Source organism: Pipistrellus kuhlii, unplaced genomic scaffold, assembly GCF_014108245.1.
Source record: "Pipistrellus kuhlii isolate mPipKuh1 unplaced genomic scaffold, mPipKuh1.p scaffold_m20_p_11, whole genome shotgun sequence".
NCBI lineage: Eukaryota > Metazoa > Chordata > Mammalia > Chiroptera > Vespertilionidae > Pipistrellus > Pipistrellus kuhlii.
In genome coordinates, this window is record NW_023425416.1 from 38,328,735 (window position 1) to 38,356,311 (window position 27,577).

The window sequence follows — 27,577 nt, forward strand, 5'->3', positions numbered from 1 at the left end:
CAGCTCCACTCATCCCAGGCCTTGAATCCTTGTCCCAGATCTGCTTCTCCTTGATGCCTCAGGACTCTACTCCTGGATACAAGGGTCAGATTGGTACAGAAAGGCCTGGAAGGCTCATCCATCATGTCTCAACTCAAGTATCCATTTTTTAAAGGAAATTTTCACTGACCTCCTTGATACAGTCATAGCCCCACCCAGCACTGCCTTGCAGCTCTTAATAAAGGGAAGATTCAGGCAATAATTGAATAAATATGCATGTCTGTCTCCTTAGCCTAATGTAAACTAGAAATGACAGTAAACTTGCTCATCATCCTCAGCATCCAGGATAGCACAACTAGTTAGAACAAACAAAAAATTCCATAAATGATTGCTGAATGAATTATTGAATGAACGAATCCCATGAAATATGATTTAGAAGCTCCAAGTATAACTGGAGTATCATTGTGTAGACAGCGGGGGAAAAGATAATGAAAAAAAAACTATCAAGAAATAAGTTTGCCCCAGTTGACCAATATCAAGTTATTACAGAATGTTGGTTAGACAAAAATCTCTCTATACCCTATTTACAAAATTCATGTTAAATATGGACTAGCTCAAGTATACATAAAAGGGACAATAACATTTCCTAAAGGAAAGAAGGATGTGCATATTTACATCAAGTGCAACATATACCTGCACTGTAAATGAATGCCGTGATCTCCACTGATGAGAGGTTAAAGGTTTGGGAATGTGAATTCTTCTGGTGACACCGGGGGGATGAGGCCAAAAGCAGCGGACACCTGGTTTCCACTTGCCTGCCGAGTGACCTCAGAAAGTCCCTGGATCTCCTTGATTATTAGTTTCCTCATTTACCAAAAACAGAATTAACAATATCTCCTTTATAAGGTGGTGCTTAGAACTAAATCAAGGGAAGCCCCTTTATTTTTAAAAATATATATTTTATTGATTTTTTTGCAGCGAGGAAGAGAGAGGGATAGAGAGTTAGAAACATCAATCAGAAAGAATCATTGATTAGCTGCCTCTTGCACACCCCTTACTGGGGATGTGCCCGCAACCAAGGTACATGCCCTTGACCAGAATCGAACCCGGGACCTTTCAGTCCGCAGGCTGACGCTCTATCCATGGAGCCAAACCAGTTTTGGCAAAGGGAAGCCCCTTTAAAATGGGGGATGGCTATAGAAATGTAAGTTACTATTATGATAGCTGTTGTAAATATTATCATTGGCGATATTACTATTCAACTTGAAGAGCTTATCATGCTTATTTTAAGTCATTTGACTATATTCACTGACATCCATTGGTGACAAATACTAGATATAAAATGAAAAAAAAAGTTTTATTTTCAATGTCAGTCTTCATTTTAATTTTTATAGCTAATATTATTTAGGATTCACTTTTAGAAGCACTTCGACATATTTCTTTAATCCTTGAGACAATTCTATGAGGTAGATAGTGTATCTACCACTTCACAGATGAAGGAACCCAGGCACTGAAAAGTTAAGTAGCTCTTGGTGTTGTACATTCTATGAGTTTGCACAAATGTATAGTGGATTCATTATAATATCACTAGAGGCTCGATGCATGAAATTTGTGCAAGAGTAGGCCTCTGCAGCCACGGGCGGTGGCCTGGGTCCCTCTCTCACAGCCACGAGCACACAGCTGCAGCCCCAGCTTCATCCAGAAGGACGTCCAGTCTAATTAGCATATTGGGCTTTTATTATTATAGATAAGGTATTGTTGCTGCCCTAAAAAATCTTTCGTTCTCTGCCTATTCATTTTCCCCCTACCCTAGTCCCCCACCTCCTGGAAACTACTAATCTTTTTACTGTCTCCATTGTTTTGTCTTTTCCAGAAGGGCATATTGATGAAATAATACAGTACACAGCCTTTTCAGATTGGCTTCTTTCAGTTATATGCACTTGAGGTTTCTTCGTGTCTTTTCACAGTGTCATATTTCTTTTCTTTCTTTCTTTCTTTTTTTTTTTTTTTTTTTTTTTTTACTGAATAATATTCTATTGTCTGGATGTGTCAGTTTATTTATTCATTCACCCACCGAAGGACATGTTACTTGTTTGCAGGTATTGGTGATTGTGAATAAAGCTATTACCAACATCTATGTAAATGTTTCCGTTTTGTAAATGTGTGAAGATAAAATAAGTATAAGGCATGGTGCACTTGATATGGATTATGCACATTTAGTCTTCATAACAATCTTGTGAGGAGGTGTTAATATTAGCCCACAGTAGAGGTAAAGAAGCTGATTAGAGGCTAATTTGCTGTGGGCCACAGAGCTCAATTGTCGGAGCCAGGATTCAAACCCAGGTATGTCTGACTCTAAAGCTTCTCTCTTGCAAACTGTGATTTATAGAAATCACATTGACATCTTCAAGTATTTCCCTTTCTCACAAAAACATATGAGTTTGTATGGGAATAAAACTTGAACATAAGAAAATTGTAATGGTATTTTTTTTTTTTTTTGCTGCATATTCTATTATATTTGATGTTGGAGCAGCATTCTCAGACCAACTTGGGTAGCTCTTAGTCAGAGGGAAATGAAGGCAAACTTTTAAAGGAGTGTCTAACATATAGCCCCTTTGTTTTCCCTTTTTCACTCATGCCATTTAATAACAGCTAACATTATCATGATTATGACATGAAATACAGACTGTGAATGAAAATAATATCCAACTACTAAAAATCTCAAAATCTGAGCAAAACCTGTAAGTTCGACATTCAGCTCATAGAAGCAGAAGATTCCTTAGCCACAAGTTATTTCTGACTTTTCTGAAACTAATAAGGATGCCATGGAAAACAATCATTTCTCATTTTTGAGATCCATTCATTTAACAAGTATTTCTTGAAGCCCCGCTGTGTACAAGGTACTGTGCTGGATGCAACAAAACGTGTGAGTAAAACAAACATGGCCTCTGCCCTCACAGAGCAAGTCCAGAGGAGGAAGCAGAGAAGTAATAGCAACACACAGATCATGACTGGAAGTGAGAACAAGGCTGGTGATGGCACAAAAAGTGGACTCCTCTGCAGGCAGTGTGAGCTACAGGTGAAATTACGACACACGGGAGAGCATGTGGCATGTTTTGGGAACAATATGGAGCTGCCAATAGAAGACCTAACTGGATTTGGATTTTTGCAGGCAGGGAAATGCCCGTATATGTTTCTTTAGAAGGATCAGTCTGACAGGGATGACAATGGATTTGATAGGGCCAGACTGGAATCAGGGGAATTGGATGGGTGTTGAATTTAACCAAGGAATTGGTGGAAAATGCAATATAGGGAGAATGTAGATGGTGCTGTGGGAATTGACTAGGCAGCCAGTAAGAAGGTATAGCCCTGCCAATTGCTGGAAATGCAAAAGAGGTGGTAGTGTCCAAGATGTTGCCCAGAAGGTGGTTTTGGTAACTGAATAGGTGATGCCAAGGCAGGGAACCCAATGGTGAGGCAGTGTGGTGGGAGTGGGGGAAGGCGGGCGGGGGGAATGGGGTTTAGGGGAGCACATGTGTGGAGTTCAGGTAGCTGGATTCGGGGGGCTGCACTCAGTGAGGCTGGAAGCTTTCCGGTCCTTAGCAGACATCTGGGCCTGAGGCAGGAAGGTGCACAGGCCCATCCACGTGGAGCAGAAGCGCCGAGGGCCAGTCCCAGCAGCATCCCATCAGGGGACCGCATAAAAAGCACGCGCCACAAGGGTTTTGTGCCCGAGTCTCCAGGGACGTGGGGGCAGACTGGAAGAGACTCGCTCAGGCTCCGTGTAACCAGAATATAATTATTGCATGGAACAAACACCGTCGATGGCACTTCCCCACTATCCACCCGCCCATCACCAACCCATCGGCTATGAGAACGGCGCTCAGGGACTCCCCTAGCCACTGGCAGCCCCTGCCTCAGGCCGACTCCCGGGGCTTCGGGATGCTCCGCAGGGACCAGTGGGCACCTCCCTGGAGACCCTGCTCAAACCGCGCGCGGGCCCGGGGAGGGGGACTCACCGCGCTGGAGGGAGGTCCCTCCTTCAGGCCAGTCCCTAACGGGTCCTTCTCATCCTCTCTGCGGCGGCCCCCGCTGCTCCGGACAGGAGGGCCCGTCCGCCCTCCCCCAGCCCACTCCGGCCCCTGCAACTCCGGGGCACCTATACCAGCTGCACCGTTGAGATTTTTTTCAATCAAATCTTCCTCTAGGCCACCAACCGGCGCCGGGTGGGCCAATGCCAACACCCCTTCTTCTGCCTCGCCCGGGCGCCGCAGCCAATCAGGAGCAGCAGTGCTGTCGCGCGCCCAGCTCCGGAGCCACAGGTGACGCTGCCTCGGCGTTGCCGTAGCGACCAAAGAACGCGCAGGATCCTGCCCCAGGTCTGCAAGCTGGGGCAGAGAGAGCTGGTGGTGCTGCAGCCGCTTGACTCCGCTCTAGAGCTGCTCACCTGGGTACATAGGGCTTCCTCAACACGGTGGATTTTTCTAGACTTGGTGGTCCCAGCCTTTAGCTTTTGAAATGCAATGGGTGTGAAAGAGCTTCATCTGCCGAGACCGGTTTGGCTCAGTGGATAGAGCTTCAGCCTGCGGACTGAAAGGTCCCTGGTTCAATTCTGGTCAAGGCCAGGTGCCTTGGTTGCGGGCACATCCCCAGTAGGGGTGGTGCAGGAGGCAGCTGATAGAGGATTCCCTCTCATCGATGTTTCTAACTCTCTATCCCTCTCTCTTCCTGTTTGTAAAAAATCAATAATACACACACACACACACACACACACACACACACACACACTGTATGTATATATAATTTTTTTTTAAAGCTTCATCTTAGGGTGTTTTAAGAATTGCTGTAGCTGGTGCTGTGGAGCTTGTGGAGAAAAGGGAACCCTCGGCACTGCTGGTGGCAACGCATACTGGTGCGGCCATTATGGAAAACAGTATGGAGTTTTCTCAAACATTTTAAATATGGAACTGCCATTTGACCCAGTGATCCCACTTCTAGGAATATATCCCAAGAAGCCCAAAACACCAATCAGAAAGAATATATGCACTCCTATGTTCATAGCAGCACAATTTACAATAGCTAAGTTCTGGAAACAGCCCAAGGAACCATCAGTAGATGAGTGGATAAAAAGGCTGTGGTACATTTACACCATGGAATACTATATGGCAGTAAAAAAGGATCTCTTACCTTTGGAGAGAGCATGGAGTGACCTGGAGAGTATTACGCTAAGTGAAATAAGCCAGTCAGAGAAAGACAAGTATCACATGATCTCATTCACATGTGAAAGCTAATGAACAAGATAGATCCAGAGACATAGAAGCATGGAACAGGCTATGGAATCTCAGAGGGAAGGCAGTGTGTGTGAGTGGGTGGGAAGAGATCAACCAAGGAACTTGTATGCAAATAGGCATAACCCATGGACAATAGTGTGGTGAAGGCCTGGGGTGGGGGAATGAGGGCGGGCTTTTCTATGTTGGGCAACTTGGGAAATTTCTTATGTCTTCATTTTACAACTCAACTGGTAGGAAAATTAATGACTACCAGATGTTGATGTGAAGTGCAAACGAAATGAGGGTTTTGAATTCTGTGTGGCACACAATGAGCACCCAATAGTAACATGGTCATTACATATCATGTAATGTGATGTGTGCTCATCACATTGCAAATTCTACCCTAAACAGATGTCTTAAAATAGGAAAAATAATAAATGAGCCTATCTTACGGGGTTTTAATTTTTCAATTGTCAAAAAAAGTAATTATGAATACACACTACTTTGTTTCATCTTCTATCAGTGTTCTCTTTTCTCTCTTACTGAAGCATGTATCAGGAGGTAAGAAATAGAAATCACTTCCATTTCTTTATCTCCTATCCCTCCTCATGAGCATGATATGCAACTCTCCTAAATATCAAAGTACAAAATAAAGACTATCCAAACAACTAATTCAGTAGACTTTTATTGCTCTTTCAACTTCAATAACATCTCCAAAAAATAGTTTTCTTCTAACAATTATAAAACAAATTTAAAAGGCAGGGTCATTCACATTAGACTTGGAAGAGACTTGTACTTCATATAAATGAAAAATATCAGTTCTACGTTTTAAATGTTTAATTTACTTTGGATTTTATTACAAAAAAAATCATTGTAATTATAAAAGTCATAAAAATTAGAACTGTACTGTGAAATTATACCAAGCTATCAAATATTACATAAATGAACAATAAAATTCAATTTCTACTTATTTAAATATAGTAAACATTGGAAGATAACCCCCTCTACAGAAAAAATCAAAACAAAACAAAAACTTTCAATATTAAAGCAACAAAAGAAAAGCCAAAACGCAAAAATCAATCAATGCACAAAAATCTGATTTAAAAAACTGGGATTTAACAATTATTCTAAGTCAACTATAGAAGTCAATATGTGCTGATAAATTAAATTTTTAAAGTGATCTTTAGATGATTCCATTTCCAAATATATGTTTTCCTATTGATACTTATATTATTTTTTGAAAAGTTAAAAAAAAATTAACTTTACATTAAATTGTCAAATTTTTAATTCTGAGCACTATTTTAAATTTTGAATGTCCTTAAAGTCTTTAAGTTTACTTTCTAAAAAATAAATAATTGTCGGACTAAACCAAAAGACATTTCACATATTTGTACTGCATATGACAACAATGCGATCTATATAAATAAATTTAAAACATTAAACATTGTTTTAATTAAAATGTTGTATCAATGGCTGACATATCTGAAATCTGAGCACTTTAAAACAGGACTCATATGTAAAATACTTGAGCACATTCACAGAACTGATGTACATGATATAATCCCGACAAGACAGCAAGCTCTGATGTCGTACCTCAGTTTCAGAAACCATTTTCTCTTTGTACAGAATTTTGAACCTGTCTTTGTAAAAGGAAAAAGAAAGCTATTATATACATACAATAAATTTTGAGTACGTGAAGAAAAAAGAAATGTTTTGGATGAAAAAAAATGAATCTTGAGTGGTAAAGAAATCTGCTTTATAAATACACACATTAGGACATTAAAAAAATTCTGTCCTACATGTTTTACATAAGACTTGGCAAATGTGAACGTTGATACGCCACAGCTTTGTTAAACAACTTGAGAGATTTGAGATTTGATAAATCACACACACACACACACACACACACACACACGCACGCACACACAAACACCCATTAGAAAGACTGTGTGCTTCACTCGGCATACCTAATATTATTAGAGAATATACAGAATCATCCTTTTATCATAAGGAAGTTAGTTCACTGTTTTTTCAAAAGCTGCTATTTTAGAACGAAGTAGCATTCAAAATAAGTAAATTTCAGATGGTCAGCATCAGGATTCATTATAGTCTTTGTAAGCAGTGTCTATAAATAAATAAAATAGGGTGGAGAGAAGAATATCCTGAGGTGGCTCTGGAGCCAGGGTATTCAGTAGCACTAAGCTCCATCCTGGAAACCAAGGCATCTAAGAAAGTGCAGAGCTGTGTCTGTGAACTTATTTCGTAAATGGAATATGTACAAGTTGAATTATTTTGCACCTTGAGGTAAATCAGTACATAGCAATTACTAACTGCTCATTTCCACCTATTTAAGGCAACATTTAAGAATTCAATATATGTAGAAATTATATTTTTCACTCTCTGGCAATGAATGCTATCCACGATTGTTATTTTTTCAAAAATAGTGGAATAATATAACCATATAAAACAAGCAGTTAATTTCTTAAACTTGAGTTACCTTTGCTTTTCAATGGAGTAGTCATAACAAATCATTTTATAAGTCAAGTAGTCAAAAGAAAGCAGAAACCACTATCAAATTTGAAAGGTACTAAAAACGTTTTGAGTGCAAAGTATTTTGCAAGTCATGGATTTTCTGGCACTGGACAATCACTATACATAATTCAATAAAATCACAGAAACACTATGATCCCAGGTAGTTTTCAGTTTAAATTTTAAAATCACAACCTATAAAACAATGCACATTTGTTAACGCTATGATGTCCAGACTTAAGGAAAATTATGTGAGGAAATCCTCCTATTCATGTACATCAGGGGAGTTTACAAAATACAGCAGCAAATTCAGGGGGTCTTTGGAAATGATTATGCTGCTATGAACAAAAAGGAATCACTTCAATGGAAGCGCAAGAACAATAACAAGCACCGTGGGTAATAAATACTCTATCATCAACTGTCAATAGAGTAGAACTCGTTTTTAGGCAGTACAAAATGATGCCAACTATGTGTAAGAGTGGCTACATTTGCAACCTCCCATCTGAGGCATAAGTTACATCTGTTATTTTAACTAGAATCTGATAATACAGTCTCAGTGGGTAAATGACATTAGTTATTAAGTATTTTAGAATAGATTTAAAAGCATTCCAAATTGCTAAAGTATCAGCTTTGGGCATTTCTCATGATCCTTTATAAGATCATTCTTCTTACTTTTGTACTTAATTACTAATGATTCAAGGGAGCATTATAATTTCAGTAATATTTTTGTCCTACTATTCATGTCACTATTTTAAATATTTCTGGGGCTTTTCTATATTCATTTAGCTGTCATTAAACTATCCTCTTGCCAAATTAGTTTCACAACCCCATTCATCCAGTCCTACAGGCTTACCAAGAACATTTATTTATTTCATGTGGAGCTAAGAGTAGGAAAAAGATGACTAAAAAGATTTGCTAGAAGTTAAAAGACAGCTCAGAAGATCAAAAACTAAGTAACAAATACTAACACAAAACAGAAAGAATGCCATCAATCTGAGCTATACATAAAATTCCCAAATTCCTTTTAAAATACAAATATGGCAGTGCTTTATATAAAGATGTAAAATCTATCAACTGCTTTCAGATAATAAACTGTAAATGCAATGAGCACCAACTATTTACATTAACAATTTACTCTATAGTTGTTACCTTTTCAAATTTGTTTATAATACATAGGCATCATATCAATTAAAATAAATAAAATATTTAAAAATGAAATCACATATAGCAATCTATTAAATATCTATACAATAGAAAGAACAATGTAAACAGAAAATGAAAGGTAAATCCTACTAGAATAAAGTAATACTGATCATAAACCCATTTAAGAGAATTCTGACTCCTGATTATTTCATCGTACTACTTATAATAGAAAAATAATCAAAACCTTGAACCTGATACAAACTAAACCACACTTAAGTAAAAGATAGCAAAGGCAGAGAATAGAGTGAACATTTTGGGCTCTAATAAAGTATTAGAAATCAGGGGGAGGGGGGGAAATTTCTACAATGCTAACAAAATTTAACTACTGCAACTAGCATTCTAAAATTCATAAATGTATGACTGGGATGGGGGTTAAATTATAAAATCATCTGCAATTTTACTCATCTGAATGAAACCTAGATGTGGAGGTCTTAAAGGTTTAAAATAAAAAAAATTAAAAAGGGTCAAAACTATAGCTCATATCTAGAAAGTTTCCATTGTTCTACATCTATAGCGAAAAAATTCCACCGCTTGTGAAACATGATGGGCATCTACATAAAGGAAACATACACGAAGAGAAACAATGACATGTTAACATTCTGTTCCACAGCATTGGCATAATCATCCTCTATTCTTCTCATAAAGCACTAACACAAGTGAAATAATGTGTGTAACTCAAGTTAAAATTAGAAATATATGGACAAAATACGTATCACTTAAGATTGGTATAAATCGTCACTGATAAACGAATTTAAATAAATGTACATTGAATGCATGTCCCCACATCTTTCTATTGCAAAACAGAACAATTTTTTTCATCAGAATAAATATTTGAATTGTTAAGAACCACACACCTCACTTCTAAACGACTATTTCTTTATATACAAAGTCTCCATGGCACTCCTAACAAACTTCAGACACCACTTTTAAAAACCAAGTGGTCACGCATAAATAGCATGACATCCAATATGTTATAGTGACATGAAATACACACATTATATATTTATATGTATCTGTATATCTATATATATATAACTCCTCTTGGTTCAATTCTATAGTGAAGTTTCAGCATCCATGTATTTCTTTGTTGGTTCATCTTCAATATTTATTTTCACACTGGTAGGTTTTTCGGGGCTATTTAAAACAAAGAATGAGAATAAATGATTTTTAAATAAACAGATACTACATATGGCTAACAATAAGCATTCATAATAAGCCTTTCAGATGGCTATTAATAATATAAATGTCTTGCTACTATTATTTTACTGCTTTCTTTTCCTATCTGTAAACTTAATTGGAAAGACAAATATTAAATTTCTTAGTTCTTTTAATAGATAATTTTCCCCACTGAGGTTTATGTTTTTCTTACAGCTGAAGAACAGCTCTTTAAATTGCTCAATATATTACTATGTTTGATTTATTGCTTTTACTTTATATATGAACAGTGATAGCACTGGACTTTTGTTGCACTGACAAATCTATTAAAAATTAATCTTTATTAACATTTGTAAGCATCAAATAGATTTACTAAAAATAAAAAAAGTAACACATTTATAAATCTTCTCTTTCAAATTTGGTTCACAAATATAAGATCAAAATACATATTCTTATTTTCAAAGTTAATACAAAGTACAATAATTCCATGTATATGAATTTAAGTAACTGATTTAATTATACTATATGAATTATTATTTATAGTATTTAATTATACTATTATCTGGGATCTGAATTATTATAGTATTTAATTATACTCTATCTGGGATCTGAATTACTTTCAAGATCATAAAAACACTTATGTTTTGCTGCCTTCTCCAGACAAAACTAAAGGTACCCCCCCAAATATTTTTTTTGTTAAAACAATATAACCCATTCTCTTTCTTCCTATTTGATTTTAAATTGAGGGATAACGTAAAGAAAAGGCAGAAATGTAAAAATACTATATTATTACTGTAAGGTAGATATTTATATACATACACGCATCATAACTATATTAAGAATCTGGGCCAGGAGTGCTGACAAGGGGTGAAAAATTAAGAGTATTGAGTGAAATTCTGGCTACATGAAATAACCCAAAATGACAGAGTTCAACTTAAAAATTTTTTAAAGACATAAGTGAATAAGGAAATCACCAGTTTAGAAATTAGAACTCAAGAAATGATAACATTTTTTTTTTAAAAAAATGGAGAGATTATGTATTAGTAACATTCTAAAAGGAGGTAGGGAAAGAATAAAGCAAAACAAAAAATAAAATTAAAAAAAACCCCTAATCATGTGTCATCAAAAGATGGGGACCAGAAAGATAACTAAACAGAAATAACTATGTGACTGCTTGCCTGGAAAAAATTTAACCTGATGCCCAAAAAGAATATATTGACACACAATCTAGAGTCTGGTACAAAGTGTACACAAAATAAATATTTATTAAAACTGAATGAGGCCCTAGCCAGTGTGTTCAGTGGTTAGAGCATTGGCCTGCACACTGAAGGGTGAAGGGTTTGATTTCATTTTAGGTAAGGGCACGTACCTGGATTGCAGGTTCACTCCCTGGCCCCTCTGGGGATACATGCAAGGAGCCAACCAGTCAATGTATATCTATTTCTCATTCTCTCTCTGTCTCTCTCTCTCTCTCTCTCTCCTGCCCCCCTCCCCTTTCTCTCTTCCTCCCCTGCTTCTACTTTGGGAAACAATGGGAAAAAATATCTCTGAGGGTTAACAAAAATAATAATAATAATAATAAATAAATGAGTACCCAGCAAGATTATACCTCATTTCTCCAGACACCTAAGGGTTGAAAGTACTAATGATTATCAAAGTGGAATTCCTGAGGTTCAGGCCTTGAAACGAAGAAAAAGGGGTTACATAATAAGAAATATAAGAAAGGGGTTATAAAATGGTTATGTGATATATGGGACATTATAAAACTGAATGGATTTTATAAAAATTCCATGGATTACATTTCTTCCCAAGATCTCCAAAGACATCCCAGGCTAAAACAAAATTTAAAAAAAATATTTTGTTTTCTTCTTGGAACATCAGAGAGCATGACTAAAAGTGTTCAATCATAGAATTTATTATTCCCTACTAATTATATTTTTATAGGGTTTCTGATATTTTATATGTATGTATTTTATACAATCAGAGATATATATTCATCTTTATTATAAAATAGCTCAAATTTTTTGAAATAGAAAACAAATTTTAAAAAATAAAATAATCACTATTTTTACCTGATTGCAGTATCCAGAAAAATAATGGGTTAATAAATGAAAGGAAAAAGGAAGGAAAAGAAGAAGAAAAGTTGGTTTTAGGTAAGGAAAATATAAATTATGTAAATTAAGTTAAACACAATGGTTTTACTGAACAGCTATCCATAAGCAAATTGAAAACTGGCTATTGATAGAAAATGCGTAAATAGTTACAGCTACCTCGTGTTAGATCTGGTTACTTTGGCATTCTCAGTATTCATGGAAAGTGCCTTCCACTGTGCAGTTTTGGCCATTTCATCTGATATGTTAACAACTGAGGGATCAACACTGAAGAACAAATACACTTTTTTATTAGTATTCAGTACTTGCAAAAGCATTAATAATGTAATTATTATTAATATAATATTTGCTTTCATCAACTTAAAATTAAAAAAACTCTTTGCCATGCACACAAACCAAGGTCTAGCAAGATATCAGAATATTGGGAGTTCCATTATAAACGTCTCACGAGGAAATGCATCTTTCTTTATAGTCAAAACTAGAAGGCTAATTATACTGGCAATGATGCCCAAAGATGATCATTTTGGCTATAAGTACACTATTGAAATAACATACAAGAATATATTATTGTGTTAATAAATATAAAAATAATACTGCCAATTAGAAAACTTATAATTGGCACAAACTTCATTCTCTTCAAATTACTATCCAAAGAAAGGAAAAAATTAAGATTATGTTTTTTTAAAGCTCTTTAAACCATTAAAAGAATGCTGGGAAAGGTGACACTTTAAAACTGAAAACAGAGCTCTGAAAATATTTCAATAGGAAATACAAAAAAACAGGCTTATAAGTACTGATTTTTGCTGGCATTCACATTTTTAGTATCAAAGTGTTATATCAAATTAATCAAATGAAAATCAAAAGATCAAAATACAGTCTCATTATAAAAAACAAATGTCTATTTGAAATACTGTAAAAAATTACTTCCAAACCCTAAGTCCAATATTGATGCTATCCATAATTCATTATGGGCTCACAGTTGTCAGTCACAAGTAATATGGAAGTACTAAAAACACATGAAGTTAACAGAACATATTTGCAAGCTCTTTTTTTTTTTTCCAGCAAAAGGAAAACATTTCATGCAAAAAAAGCGACAAACACGAATGTCAAGTTAGATGTTAAATTAACAATGTGATGGAGGGCGCTAGCTTTGTTCATTCTTTAAATCCGAGTACTATCATTTTAAATTTAAGACTAGAAAAGTGGGACACGATCATTTTAGAGTCTCTAGAAATGGCTGCTTCATCAGGTCAACTTTTTAAAAGTGCACACAATTTGAATGCCCCAATTCACAATGGCACAGGAATACAACTTGGAACTCTGCCTGCTCTGAAAAAATGTTTCTTTGCTTGGTTGCCAACATCAAATAACTAAAGAGAAGAACTCTTGAAGCACGTTTTGGTTTCCAAATGTCCTCCTCTAAGTCAGGACTTTCCCATCAGTAGACATTAAGACCTTTTTGAAGAAAGTACACATTTTGTTTTCCTCCAAAACTATCTGGAGGAAAGTCTGTTCACATTAAATACAATTACTTTCGCATTGTATAGGGCTAAACAGTTTCCAAATGGTGTTATAAATTATCTCGTTGATTTTCATGGCAAGTAATCCAAAAGTAATTAAAATTTTAAATTCTGGAAGATAAACAGGTCAGCCAATTCCTAGTATTCTTGATGTTCAAATTTGAAGGAAAGCATCATTGATCATGGTTCGTGTCATCACTTAAACAATAAAAGTGAATATACACCCATTCTTTTTGTTCAATATCACACAGTTTAAATACAAACTCAAATTCCATTTGTCAAGGCCCATGTATAATCACACTGAGAAAAGTACTAATGCAGGTCCAACAGAAATTAAATAGTAAATAATCTCCCCAAGTTGATGAGTGTCACTAATAACCATGGCAGGTCCCTAAACTCTTTTTAGAGGTACAACCAACGAAGTTATTATATTAATTCATTTAACAAACATTTACTGAATTCAGCAAAGCAGAGCTCTAACTAGCTAATCAGAAATGGGATAAATATTTAGAAATAGGAATCAGTAGTGTGCATAAATAATGCAGGTTTTTAATCTTTTTTAAGTTTACATTTTAATCTTTACGAAAAAAATGTTTACATTTCCCAACCTCTACCTTTAGTTCTTCTTAAATTTAAAATATAAATCACCCAAAGCGCACATGACAAATGAAATATGAAACTTCATTATTTTCCCATAATATGAGCCTTCGCTGCCAGTGGCCAAATCACACCTTTGGACACTAGGAGTTCCCGGGCCTCTAAACAGTTGTATATTGGAAGGTTATCAGAAAATGCATTCCAAAGGTTTACTGTACAGCACACAATGACCCTAGCTGTACTACTGAGAGAATGAGAATATTCAGAGACTTGTGTGTTGACCTTCAACTTCTCTGAAACTGAAAAGGTGCCGAGACAAGAAAATCTTGTCTACTTGGCCCAGAAATCCAGAGCTCTGGTTCAAGTCCAGCTTCTTCTTCGCTCCTGTCTATACCCTGGGAGGGGAAGGAGCAGGAGAATTGCATGAGGCCCTCTTTTAGCTGATATGCCAGACGCAGACTCTGTTGCCTTTTTAAAAATAGGTACCAGTATTTTAAAGAAGCATTACATAGCTTATTCATGCAATTGACATGTGTATATAAAACACATTTTACAAGGTACAGTTGTATCTCACCTGTATTTTAGGGCCTTAACCGGAATCTGCAAGAGACTTCCCCCTTCAAACGGAAGGTGCACAGTGTCGTCATCAGCTTGAAGCATACGTTCAGCCTCCTTTAGAACACACACACACACAGAGATTACTTCTCCCGGAAGATTTCAACTCAACTTCCATGTTACAAGTCAACATATGAAGACTAAAGTTTTTTTTATTTTTTGTCAAAAGATGTTTACTTAAGAGTCTTTTTTGTCATTGTGTATGTCGCTGTAAAAATTAAAGTATACCACCCAGCCAGTGTGGCTCAGCAGTTGAGCATCGACTTATGAACCAGGTTGCAGGCTCCATCCCCAGTAGGGGGCATGCAGAAGGCAGCCAATCAATGATTCTCTCTCATCACTGATGTTTCAATCTCTTTCTCCTCCAGTCCTCTCTGAAATCAATAAAAATATATATTTTAAATTTAAGTGTACCCTAAAATATACTTCTGTATTTAAAGTTAAATTAGATTGTAGACTATGATGTAGAATTATTCTGTGCTACCTATGTTTGCATACTGCTAAATTCTTCTGAATGGTTATTAAGTACCCGCATAATATGTAATTTTTTTAAAAGTATTTTTTGTGTCAGGACTATGGATGGGGCAAGTTGGTAAAATGGGTAAAAACCATATTTGGAATAAGTTACCTACTAACTAATCTCTCTCCAAGTTTCCTTACTTGTAAATTGGGGGTAATAAAGTACTTACATTTTATAATAATAAGGCTCTTAGGAGGTCTTAATACCTGTTAACCGAGCGGGACATATAAATACATCAAATGGAAACAATATCGGGTACGGGTAGGACGTATGAATACGTCCTTAAAATATATGTTGCGCCCTGAAACGGGCGGGATGTATATTTCCGAACAACAAAGGTATTAGTCATCCATACATGTCTCCACATGAATTTAAGACATGGAGGGAATCAGTATAATTTCGCTATTGAGAGTGGTGGACGTGTTCTGGGTGAGCAGTGACGGGTATGTACTTACACTTACCTACCTATTTTTGTATTATATTTTTTATATCTCCAACCTTTATATAATAAAAAAACATATAAAATTGATCCAAGCATCAATAATTTGTCAGAAAAGTTTAAAAGTTTTTATGTATGTGAACGAGAAATATGCGTAGATGAATCTCTTTTATTATGGAAAGGGAATTTATCTTGGAAACAATATATATCTACAAAAAGAGCTAGATTTGGAATGAAGTTATTTATTTTGAGTGAAAGCCAATCTGGATACGTACAAAATATAATTTTATACACAGACAAGGACACAAATTATGGTTCGAACTACCCACAAGAAAAACAATCAACAAGAATTGTTTTGGAGTTAACACATGACTTACTGAATAAAGGGTATAGGATTTACTTAGATAATTTCTATACGTCAATTCATTTGGCGTCTGTATTGTTTTGTCTTGTGTCAAAACAATACAGACATTGTTGGAACAATGAGGATAAACAGAGTCGGAATCCCCAATGAAATAAAAACAAAAAAATTACAGAAAAATGAACATATGTAAGAATCAAAGACAAACTTATGGTTTTAAAATGGAAGGATAAAAAAGACATATTGATGCTCAGTTCTATTCATAATGACGAAAAGACAATGATTGAAAAGAGAGGAAGAAGGCAAGAAAAACCGAATGTTGTCCTGGATTATAACAAGAATATGGGCGGCGTAGATTTGGGAGATGGAGTTATGGTGGCCTTCATGGCTGTCGGTAATAGGGTAAAAAAATTTTATAAAAAATTTTTTCTACAATTAATTGATATGTGCTGCTTCAATGCATATATTATATACAAAAGATAAAGGTCATTTGGATCGATTACACTTTTTGATAGTGTAGAGAAATTGGTAGATAACAACATAGTAAAAACCCACCCAAAGACATCAACAAGCAGCTCTACATCTAAACCATCACGCTTACTTGAAAGGCATTTTCCAGAACAAATGAAAAGCGATATAGGAAAAACTAAATCCAGGAAATGCCAAGTTTGCTACAAAAAAGGTGTTAGGAAAGAATCTACATACTGGTGTCCGGATTGTAAGGTAGCACTATGTATCAACAATTGTTTTAAAATATATCACACGGAAGTTGAGTTTTGAATTTTTACATCTATATTTCAATTTTTTAAACTCAATATTTCTATTTTATTTGTGTGCTTTTGTTTATTGTTCTGTAATTGTTAACTTTTTTATATTTTTATTGTGTATAGAAATAAAATATATTTTTTGTAATCTTTATAATTGTTTGTAAAATTTATAATATTTTAATTCGATGTTTCCATTTTTTTGTTGGTATTCTTTTCTATTTGTTTGTAATTTTGTATTTTCCTTTGTGCTTTATATATAAATAAACAAAAAATATATACATTTCATTTATTTTAATTAAGTATAAATAAATAAAAAAATAATATAAAATTACGACCACTGGGCATGATGTACTGACACGTCCTAGTGAAAGAGTATGAGCCCGTTGTATGTTGCGTAATTAAAAGGGGAACTCCCTAGTTAACAGGTTAAAGGAGTTCATTCCCATAAAGTGACTGTAATAGTGGCTGCTACTTGGTAAATTTAAAATTTTTGTGTTTTTACCTCTTTTTCTTTTTTCTTTTTGTCATCTTCCTTTTTCTTCTTACTTTCTGGCATGAGATCATCAAGCCAACTAAGTTCTCTCTTCGTGAAACAAAGATCCATGAGCTTACGTACAAAGACTAATGCAAGAACCTATTAAAAAATGGGGGAGAGAACATTAAATTAAATAACATTTAAAAATATATAAATTATATTAATTTATTATACATTACTTTATTATATTTATTAAACACAAGAAAAAGTACTTTATAAATTTTATTTTAATATGATTTTATGCACCCTTTTATTGGGTATAGTAATAATTAATGTCATTTTTTAACATTCGTTTAAAATCTTGCTTGGCGTTGACTTGTATTGACATAACCTTCAAACACATGGTATCTACAGAACGTGTGAAGTGCAATTAACAAGTTTTGCTTGAAAAAGTTTGTGTTTGGTTTGGTTTTTGTTGCAAAACTAGGGCTATGAAGATGGCGGATGAAGAGCATATTCGGCACTGCATGCTTTACGAGTTCCAATTAGGAAGAAAAGCAAGTGAGGCTGCAAAAAACATCTGTAGTGCTCTTGGTCAAGATGCAGTTAGCGCCAGAAAATGCCAGCGTTGGTTTGAGAAATTTCGCGAGGGAAATTTTTCATTAGATGACAAGAGTGGTCGAGGCTGTGTGTCCAATTTTGATCAAGAAGCTCTTCAAGCTCTTTTGGTGCAAAATCCTCAAATTACCCAACAAGAGCTTGCGACAACTTTAAATTGTTCACAAAAAACAATTTCCAATCAATTGCATGCACTTGGCAAAGTCCAAAAGTTTGGAAAATGGGTTCCTCATGAGTTGACCGACAACAACCGTAATCAAAGAGTCACAATTTACAGTTCGCTCCTCTCTCGTCAAAACCGTTTGCCATTTTTAGAGCAAATTGTTACCGGAGATGAAAAATGGGTGCTGTATGTTAATTTGAAAAGGCGGCCTCAATGGTTGGACAAAAATGAGGCTCCGCAGCCCACGCCAAAACCTGACTTGCATGCGAAAAAAGTGATGTTGTGTGTTTGGTGGAATTTTAAAGGAATTCTTCATTATGAACTTTTACCATCTAACCAAACCATTACAAGTGCAGTGTATAGTGCCCAATTGGAAAGGTTAGCTCAAGCTTTAAGAGAAAAAGAACCCGTGTTGATTAATCGGAAGGGCATAATTCTTCACCAGGATAAGGCACGACCGCATACTGCAAGAATCACTGCTGAAAAACTGCGCCAGTTGGAATGGGGAGTTCTCCCTCAACCTGCATATTCTCCTGATATTGCCCCTTCCGATTACCATTTGTTTCGTTCTTTGCAAAACTTTCTTCTTGGAAAAAAATTTAATAATGAAGAATGCCTCAAAAATGCATTGACCGAATTTTTTGCATCAAAATCACAAGAATTTTACAACAGAGGGATTAAAATGCTTCCTGAGCATTGGGCACAAGTAGTAGAAAACAACGGCAACTATATTGTTGATTAAATTTTGTTGTATTGTTTAAATAAATTCGATTTTAAAAAAGTATTAGAAAACGACATTAATTATTACTAGACCTAATACTTCAAAGGAACTGAGTCCCCTCTGTCTTTCTGCTCAAAGAAAAGATGTAAAGGCATTTTTAACCTTTTCTTATATAAATTCCTTACACTAAAGCAGTTTAAGCACAGCATCTTCACAGTTTAAAAAAGATTAACTTTTATGATGACTTTGTACTACATACATTATATAAGTAGAGATAATAACAAAAAAATCTTTGAGCAATGCATGAGAGAATCCATTTTTAGCATTAGGTTCCAATTATATTTGTAAAATATAACTTTCCAATTATATTTGTAAAAAAGACATGTTTTTACTCAGTCCGCTTTTCTTTAACTGTTAATAAGGTTAAAGATGTTTTCAAATGTTCACTGTTTGGATTCCCTTTTCTGTTTTTATTATTTCCTATCCTTTGCCTATTTGCAATTGGTTTTTATGACTTGGTCAAGAATTCATAAGAGTTCTGTGTAGTTGGACAAAAACACGTTATCTGCCTTATTTGTTACAAATGTTTTTTCCAAGTTCACAATCTGATTTTACCATGGACATATAAAACATTTAATTACCATGTGGTCGAATATATCTTTCTTTTACGATTTGGTTTCCCTATCTTTGAAAAGCTACTCTCGAAGACTGAATTATAACAAATATTCTTCAAAAATTTTTACTACAATAAGTCCTGAATTCATCAAGTTGTTCTGGTTACTTTGCTTATTATACCTGGCTATCATATTTACTCCATAAAATATCCTAACATTGTTTAAAAGTTGTTTAAAAATACAAAATGGTATCTACAGCTCAAAGATTAAAAAACAAGACAAAAGTATAGAAAGTAAAAAAATAGGATCTTGAAAATTATTAGTTTAATAGTAGAAAGGGCTCATACCTATTTCAAATCACCAAAGGTACTTAAAATGGGTTTACTTTGCTTCTTACGGTCAATTATAAATATTAATAATTACTATGAAACATAAAGATGCTATTAATTAGTAACAAAGTGTGAAAAAGAAAACTTACCATCATGGGAAAAACTACTGCAGCAGCCGAAGCTTTGATTACCCACAAAAGAACCAGACAGGTAAGCTGAATGACCGTGAAAATGTGGACCTTCCAGAGAGGCACGTAACGGAGGTATATCAGGTCAGGCTGATGCTTAGCAGGCATGCCAAATAATTTTATACGGTCGAAAAACTATGTGTGGAATGGAAAACAAAACAAGAAAACATTTTCAACAAAAATATCATTTCTGCTACCTTAAAAAAAAAAATACATTCAACTTCAAAGTTTTGTGATTGAAACTAACTTTCTTGTTCAGATAGTACAGGAGAATGTTTCAGGATACAGCATCTGAACCCAGGGGGAGAGAGAAGGGAGGGAGGAATCAGGGCAATGCAATTAATCTGAAAACTCAAGCCAAAATGCTTTACTTTAGGGAACTGAAATATTTATATAAATTTGTGTGCTATAATCAAATGCAGGAGTCACTTAATCTTTCAACTTGTTCCTAATATGTACAACAAAACAGTAACAACCTTATAAGTTTCTAATGTTACCAATTCTATAAAAATAACCTCAGGTAACAATTACCAATTTTCACCCACTGAAAAGGAAACTGTAAGCAAATTCCTTGGACTTTTTGAGCTTTCATTTCCTCATTTATAAACTTGGAATAAGATCAGCCCTCTACCTACCTCACATAATTATTGTAAAAAAAAAAAAAAAAAAAAAAAAAAGTGAGTTAGTGAGATCATTTCTTGGCCAGTGGAGAGCAGATACTGGACAGTGTTTAAAAAAAAATCAAGATGCTGCCCTTGAGAAGGCTTGCCAGCAACTTTAGACAATATGCTTTTCATTACAGGAGGTGGTCATGTGGTACTAACCTTGCTTTATGTGCTAAATATTTTACACTAAGGTTAGATTGATATAAATTTTAGTAAATTTCACTGGGTTGTTCTCCAGGAAGTACTATAAATAAGACAAAACAATAGCTAAATCACTGGGTTCCAGCCTTGGTTGGCTCCACTGCTTAGTTAAGAACCCTCATTGAGTCCCTCAATTTGTTTCCCGATTTACAAAATTAGTACTTCTTCCTTCCCTGCTTCCCAATGATGTTTCAAGGATCACAGAAAATAATTCCTGTACTAGCTTTTTAAATTTTCTATAAATAAGAGAAATGCTAGTAGGCAATAACCTCCTTGAAACTTGTTTATCTTCTCCATGTTCCTTCCTAAAAGGGGAGGGAGCATGTTCAGTGGTTAGGAGATTGAACATTACAATCCAACTACTTGACTTAAAGACCAATGGCAGGTATTACCATTTTTAATGGAAAACTAATATCTACCTTTTCTTTGTAAACATAGAAATTATTGTTCAGCATATCAGAAACAGCCTTTTTCCCATTCCATCCTTTTTATTTCCCTTCATAATATACTAGTCTTCAAACATAGAGGCCTTTCAAAGATTTCAATTAAAAATAGTTAGGACCATATCAGTTCATAACCTCATTCTTGGGGGGGGGAAATGTGCAGTAAGCCAATAGTCACAAGAAAATGTATATTTGAAATCACCAGTTAAGTTGAGAATAAATATTAGAGTTGAGAATAAATCACTACCATCATAAAAATAATCTTTGCAAATGAAGAATTTGTTAAGTTTTTCTACAAAATCATTAAATATTTATGACTTACCTGGATTCCTTTTAATGAGGATACTCCCATGTAAAGGAAAACACCATAGAGCACAGGCATTGGAATAAACTGTAAGTGAAAGGACCATCATCAGAACCCATGCTACTAAAACAATTTCTCAGCAATAAGTACACAAAGGCATAGTTGCCAAAAACCTACTGAGACAGAATTACATGGCCTTTCAGTAATGAGATCTAAATTTTCTATAAATAAGAGAAATGCTAGTAGGCAATAACCTCCTTGAAACTTGTTTATCTTCTCCATGTTCCTTCCTAAAAGGGGAGGGAGCATGTTCAGTGGTTAAGAGATTGAACATTACAATCCAACTACTTGACTTAAAGACTCAGTTAGCCTCTTTCTTATTGAGCCTTAACTACTTTGTGCTTTCCTGTATCAGAATACCGTGAAAATTAAAGGGTTTCAAATACATAAAATGATTAAAAAAGCAAGTGGTATATATAACTATCACTCAAACAGCATTAGTCATTGTTATTTACCGTCACTACCCCTACAGTGACTACCATTCAATAGCATTTACTGAATATAATAATTGAATCCCATCCCCCCAAGAGAAAATTATTTCTTTGGCAATTAGGAGGATCCCAAATCACGCCTACCTAGTCCATGCCTAGGCATGATACAGGACACTACCAACAGACCCCTTTCATTTCCTCAAAACCACAGTCATCACTCTCATCCAAGGGAGAGAGAGCTGTGAGGAAAAAGACCTAAGAGCTACTAACAACCTAGTATGTCTTTCCTAAGAAACCTGGAGAAAATCTAATCAATATACTCCAGAAATTTCAGGAAAATATTTTATCCATAAAGCAACATTAAAATGCTAAGAAAAGAGAAAAAACAAAAACAAAAACAAAAAAAAACAGAATGAAAAAAAGCCCCTAAAAATTAAAGATATTGATGCATACAGTGTACACATATAGCTATGTGGGGAAATAGATAATCACCATATTGAGAATTAAAAGCAATTTTTAAATAGTTATTTTAAATTCATTTTAAAATAATAAACCCATTACAAATTAATATAAAGGACATTTTTAAGGAAAAATTGTAATTTTAAAAAAATTAAGAAGAGTAGCATTGTTTTGTATTTCTGTAAAATCTCTGCAGTGGGTGGCTTAAGAGAGACCAATAAGTTCTCATAGCTGTATGTACATTCAATCTGCTGCAATATGTCACTCTGGCTGAAGGAGATGAAGAAAATTCAGCCTCATATAGTTACATGATTGGAAAGAAAAGGATCTGGCAATCCCTGACAGGGTGTCAGGAACTCCTAGAGACCCTTGAGCTAGACTTTGGAAATCACAGTCTTTGATAAAAACATCCAGTCTAAAGATAATAAAGTGAAAAACAAGATTATGAAAGTATTAAAAACTATAATGGTGGAAACTGCCAAAATAACTCAAAAGACAAAAAAGTAAAATGAGTTTACCTCTGGATATTTCCTTTCAGAAAGAGGAAAAATAACAGGACTAGCTTTTCATTTTAGAGCTTTCTTGATATTCTACTTGACTTGCTCTGCCTATATGCAATTAATGCTTTAAAAATTTTTAACTTTAAGAAATTAAAGGGCACCTTCAACAATAGAGAATGGCATCCTCATAAGACCACAAGTTTCTCCTTCTGTCCCAAGCACTTCTAACAATAATTCACCACTGCGCAGTAATGGCCCATTTACCTATCTGTTTCACCAACTAGACTGGCAAGTTCTTAAAAGGAGACAACAATGCATTCTCTTTATTATTATATTTGGCGAATTAATAGGCTATTAGAAAGTGCATGAAAAGAGGCCAAAGAATTCTAGTATTTAACTATCTATTTTTTTTCATTACTATACAGCATACACACACATTTATGTACTCCGAGCTTTATCCTAGTTTATAAATGGTATGCAACTTTTTACTTAGTAATTTTATTTACAACGAAAATGACTACAGCGATCAAGGGAAAAATGAAGCTGAGCTCTTCCAGGATAGATAGAAAATTTCAGATTAGATATTTAGCTGTGTTTGCTATGGTTATCGTTATCTTTTTAAATCAACGAGATTCAATAGGATGTGTATGGCAACAAGCAGATGTGACTAAAGATGTTAGACAAAGTATAAATTCTTACATAATTCATTTATATTATTAACTATTCATATTTTTCTATTAAGTGCTTGCTATTACTACTTTTTTATTTATTTTATTAGGAAAATGTATTAATTTAATTAATAGCAATATTATTTTTATATTTTGATCAAATAACTCAGTTTCATCCATTTTTCAATATTTCTTTTTCTATTTATGCTTTTAACATCCTCTGTTTGTACTTTTCTTTTAAATCATAAGTCATGGATTAATTCCTTCCAAAACTCTGTAATCTTTAATTTTAATTCTACCCTTTTAAAATTATTTTTTAAATGAATACATCTAATACTGAAATGCCTACTATTCTAAACACCATGCCAAAAGTATTACTTTCCAGGTAAAATCTAGGAAATAAAATTAATTTTAGATACTTTGTTTCATTTTCATACTACCAGGCATAAATTTTACAATAAAGAATATCTTAAAACATTTGCCATAAAGGGATGTTACCTTTAGTACTGACGTCATAAATACAGACAGGCCCATTAGAATGAAAATCATCAGTCCTGTGACCCGCTGTTCACGAATTCCCAAAAACTTGGGTTGTTCCCCTGGAGCAGAACATTCAGATTCAAGTTTTAAGCTGTTGACATGACTTATTGACAACACTGTTGCAGCCACAAACCATGGAAGTCCCATGACAGAACATACTCCCAACATAACTCCAACCACGAACAAGTCAAGGTGATAGCCAGCTCCTTTCTGGAAAGAGAAATGGACATGAACATTTATAAGTCTACATTTTTCTTTCAGGTTAAAATTCTATACTACTCATAAAGAGAATGAATTCGTTTTCCCTTTACATCTTTTCAAAAACACTCCAAAGTCTTCAAGAAATTACAATACTTTGAGATAAAATTTAACGGTACCTTCAATTTGTGCTCCTTTCTGTTTATGATTACAGCTGTAATTTGTTGATCCATGAAGATGAGAATGGTGCAAAGCAGAGCCGGAACAGCGGCTATTAATAAGGTCCACCAAGGATTTTCTCCCAATGGGTCTATAATCCAGCCCCTATTTGGATCAGTAGGCTGTTAAAAATAAATAAATAAATTTTAAAAGAAAAAAGTTTCCTTCTTCTATTGCACAAAATTCCCACAGCATAAACTGTGTCTATTCCAAGAAAAATGCCCAAGGGATCAGAAAGCACTAGATTAAATCTTGGTATGTACAATGAGTTATTTGCAAAGATGGCCACAAGGTCTTTTCCCACCCCTAGACTCGGGTCCCACGTCCGACTCTTTCCATGCAGAGGTGGAGTCTATTTCCCCCCCTTGAATCTGGGCTGAACCAACAGAATAAGGCCAATGTGACAGAGTGTGGTGTCTTGAGTCTTGATCTGAAAGGACCTTTGCAGCTTCTTTTCTAACCCTCTCGGATCCCTGAGATTAAGCTGCTGGATGCACCTGGATAAGCTTTCTTCAGGATGTGACACAATGTAGTGAGAGAGGGACAGGAGGCAACCACCCCAGCTGTTTCAGCCACCTGGTCCCAGGCATGTGGAGATCACTCTGCCCCTCATCAAGACAACTGATTTCTGTGGCCATACAAAATATCACTAGTAAGAGAACAGACCACTACCCAGCTAACCTAGTCCCAGTGGCACAGATTTATGAACAAATAAAGGGCGATTGCTTAAGGGCATTATGCTTTGGGAGGTTTGCGATGCAGGAACAGATAAGTGAAGTGGTGTCATTTTGACATGCTCCTACCTATCTCAAAATGTATAATCAACCAACCTACTAAATCAACTTCTAAACTAAACTGCTTTGGAAATCTGCAGACTAGTGATATTGACATAGTCAGTACTAAGAATTGGGCCTCAGGGACACTATTTTTCAAAGCATCTACTGACAAAAATCTGGCACTTTACTTATCAGATGCTAATAATTTCAAGGCTATAATGGAAAATTTGTTTTATAGCAAAAATTTTTAAAAGATGGTAAGAGTTTAATATTCTTGAACGATATTAAAATCTACACATTGTTGTTACCTAGACTTCTTATTAAGCCTGTTTTTTCTTTTTGAAAACATTTGTCAACACAAAAAGGAAATTTAATATTTTCTAATTCAGGTATTCAAATGTTCCTACACTGCTATTTATTAAACTGCTTCATATAAAATATTGAATATTTATCTATATAATGTTTTATCTATATAAAATATTTTATCTATATGTTTACATTCTTAAGGAGTTCCTTAAATTGTTTCCCCAAGTATATTTTATGCCCCTGAAAATCAGTCTACTACTTGAAAACTAGATCAATAAATGAATAACAAGTATATATTTAGGAATCTGAATCAGGAAATGGAGCTATGACTACAGGAAAATACATCAATATTTTGAACCAATATTAATTTAGAGTTTCATTTATTTGTACGATTTGGTAAAAATAGAATGACTTTCATATAGCCATCTCTTCCTGGCCTAAAATCTTTAGTGGCTCAAACATGTATGTTTTTAAATAAAGGTCTCCAAACTTTTTAAATTATACAAAACGTATCAAACATATCAAAAGTTTTTTATAAATAAAAGTGAGCACATATACCCAATGGTTCTATATTCATTTACCTGTTATGTTACTAATGTTTCATTATCCATAGAGTAAAATTCATGTAGTGAACAGTATAAGGCTTAATTTTTCTTATTTTTAGATAAAAATATAAATTAAATTTCTAAATAATCTTGGTGGGTCATTTTCTATCCATGCCTTCTACTTTGGAGATTGCTGGTTTTAAAAATAATATTATTTCTTTTTATCCCAATGAAAGATAAAACATACTAAAATTATCATTATATTCCTTATTCCTAATCACCTTTAAACCTTCTGCTTCTGAAAGAAGTCAGCTAACCTGCTAAATGTAAATATAAGCAGTAACACAAATACTTGACTCTAAGAATAAATTTCAGAAATTATTCAAAAGCTGCCACCTCTAACTTAGACGGGAAAATATTTTAGGTGCTACATCATGCACACAGTATATTGTACACAAAAGAATTAAGTGTTTGCTATTGAAAATCAAGGGTTCGTGGATGTTCACAAAGAGTATCCTTTTTCTTATGGGAAAATATTTGATTCTCTCCTGTCAGATATACTATCCTAAAAATTGAACAAGAATGTCCTTGCTACTCAAAAATTCAAGTTTGATTTAGTTCTTTAAAAGGGAATAAAGAAGGTTTATTTTGCCTGGAAAGAACATCATGAACTCCAGCTATGAGAACAAGGTCAAATTTTTTTAATGTCTCTCAACTCTTCACCATGGATATTTTCATTCATTCTCCAGAATGGACTAGCTTTGATACCTACTTCCTTATTTCCTAAACGGGTCCATTTGCAACTTTTCATCTTGTCATTCTTTTTATATATGTGGGAATAAATGTTTCCTTTCAAGGATCAGCTCTTTGGAGAGATTATGCAGTTTAAAAATAACTGCCTGCACAGTTTAATGTAGTTTGGTATGCCTAAGTAACAAATAGCCAAGTGTTTTAATCCTTACCTCGAATTTTTCAGGAACGTGAAGTTTAGGAGAAGGAACTCCTACAAGGTAGTCAATTAGGACCATTATTACTATTGTGAGAAATATAGCAAAGTCACTGATTGTCGATCGCACCTATGTTAAAAA

At 34.7% G+C, this 27,577-nt stretch overlaps 2 protein-coding genes across 10 annotated transcripts in view; both read right to left on the reverse strand.

Annotated features, from left to right (window-relative positions):
* The window catches only part of NEK10 (NIMA related kinase 10), a 136,214-nt gene extending 132,062 nt beyond the window's left edge, over positions 1–4,152 (reverse strand). The window contains exon 1 of the mRNA XM_036431653.2: positions 3,999–4,152. The gene's annotated coding sequence lies outside the window, so the exon portion shown is untranslated. The remainder of the gene's footprint in view (positions 1–3,998) is intronic.
* Positions 4,153–5,918: 1,766 nt separating this feature from the next.
* SLC4A7 (solute carrier family 4 member 7) overlaps positions 5,919–27,577 on the reverse strand; it is a 91,856-nt gene continuing 70,197 nt past the window's right edge. For 8 of the 9 annotated variants that reach the window (XM_036431642.2, XM_036431651.2, XM_045579329.1 and 5 more), the window contains 9 exons: positions 27,452–27,565; positions 24,823–24,984; positions 24,404–24,655; positions 21,806–21,874; positions 20,136–20,309; positions 17,569–17,700; positions 14,939–15,036; positions 12,407–12,514; positions 5,919–10,115 (listed from right to left, as the gene is read on the reverse strand). In XM_036431642.2, coding sequence (XP_036287535.1) covers positions 10,034–10,115; positions 12,407–12,514; positions 14,939–15,036; positions 17,569–17,700; positions 20,136–20,309; positions 21,806–21,874; positions 24,404–24,655; positions 24,823–24,984; positions 27,452–27,565 — 1,191 coding nt within the window. In that variant the 3' untranslated portion in view covers positions 5,919–10,033. The remainder of the gene's footprint in view (positions 10,116–12,406; positions 12,515–14,938; positions 15,037–17,568; positions 17,701–20,135; positions 20,310–21,805; positions 21,875–24,403; positions 24,656–24,822; positions 24,985–27,451; positions 27,566–27,577) is intronic. The other variant, XM_045579328.1, reaches the window with a different exon arrangement.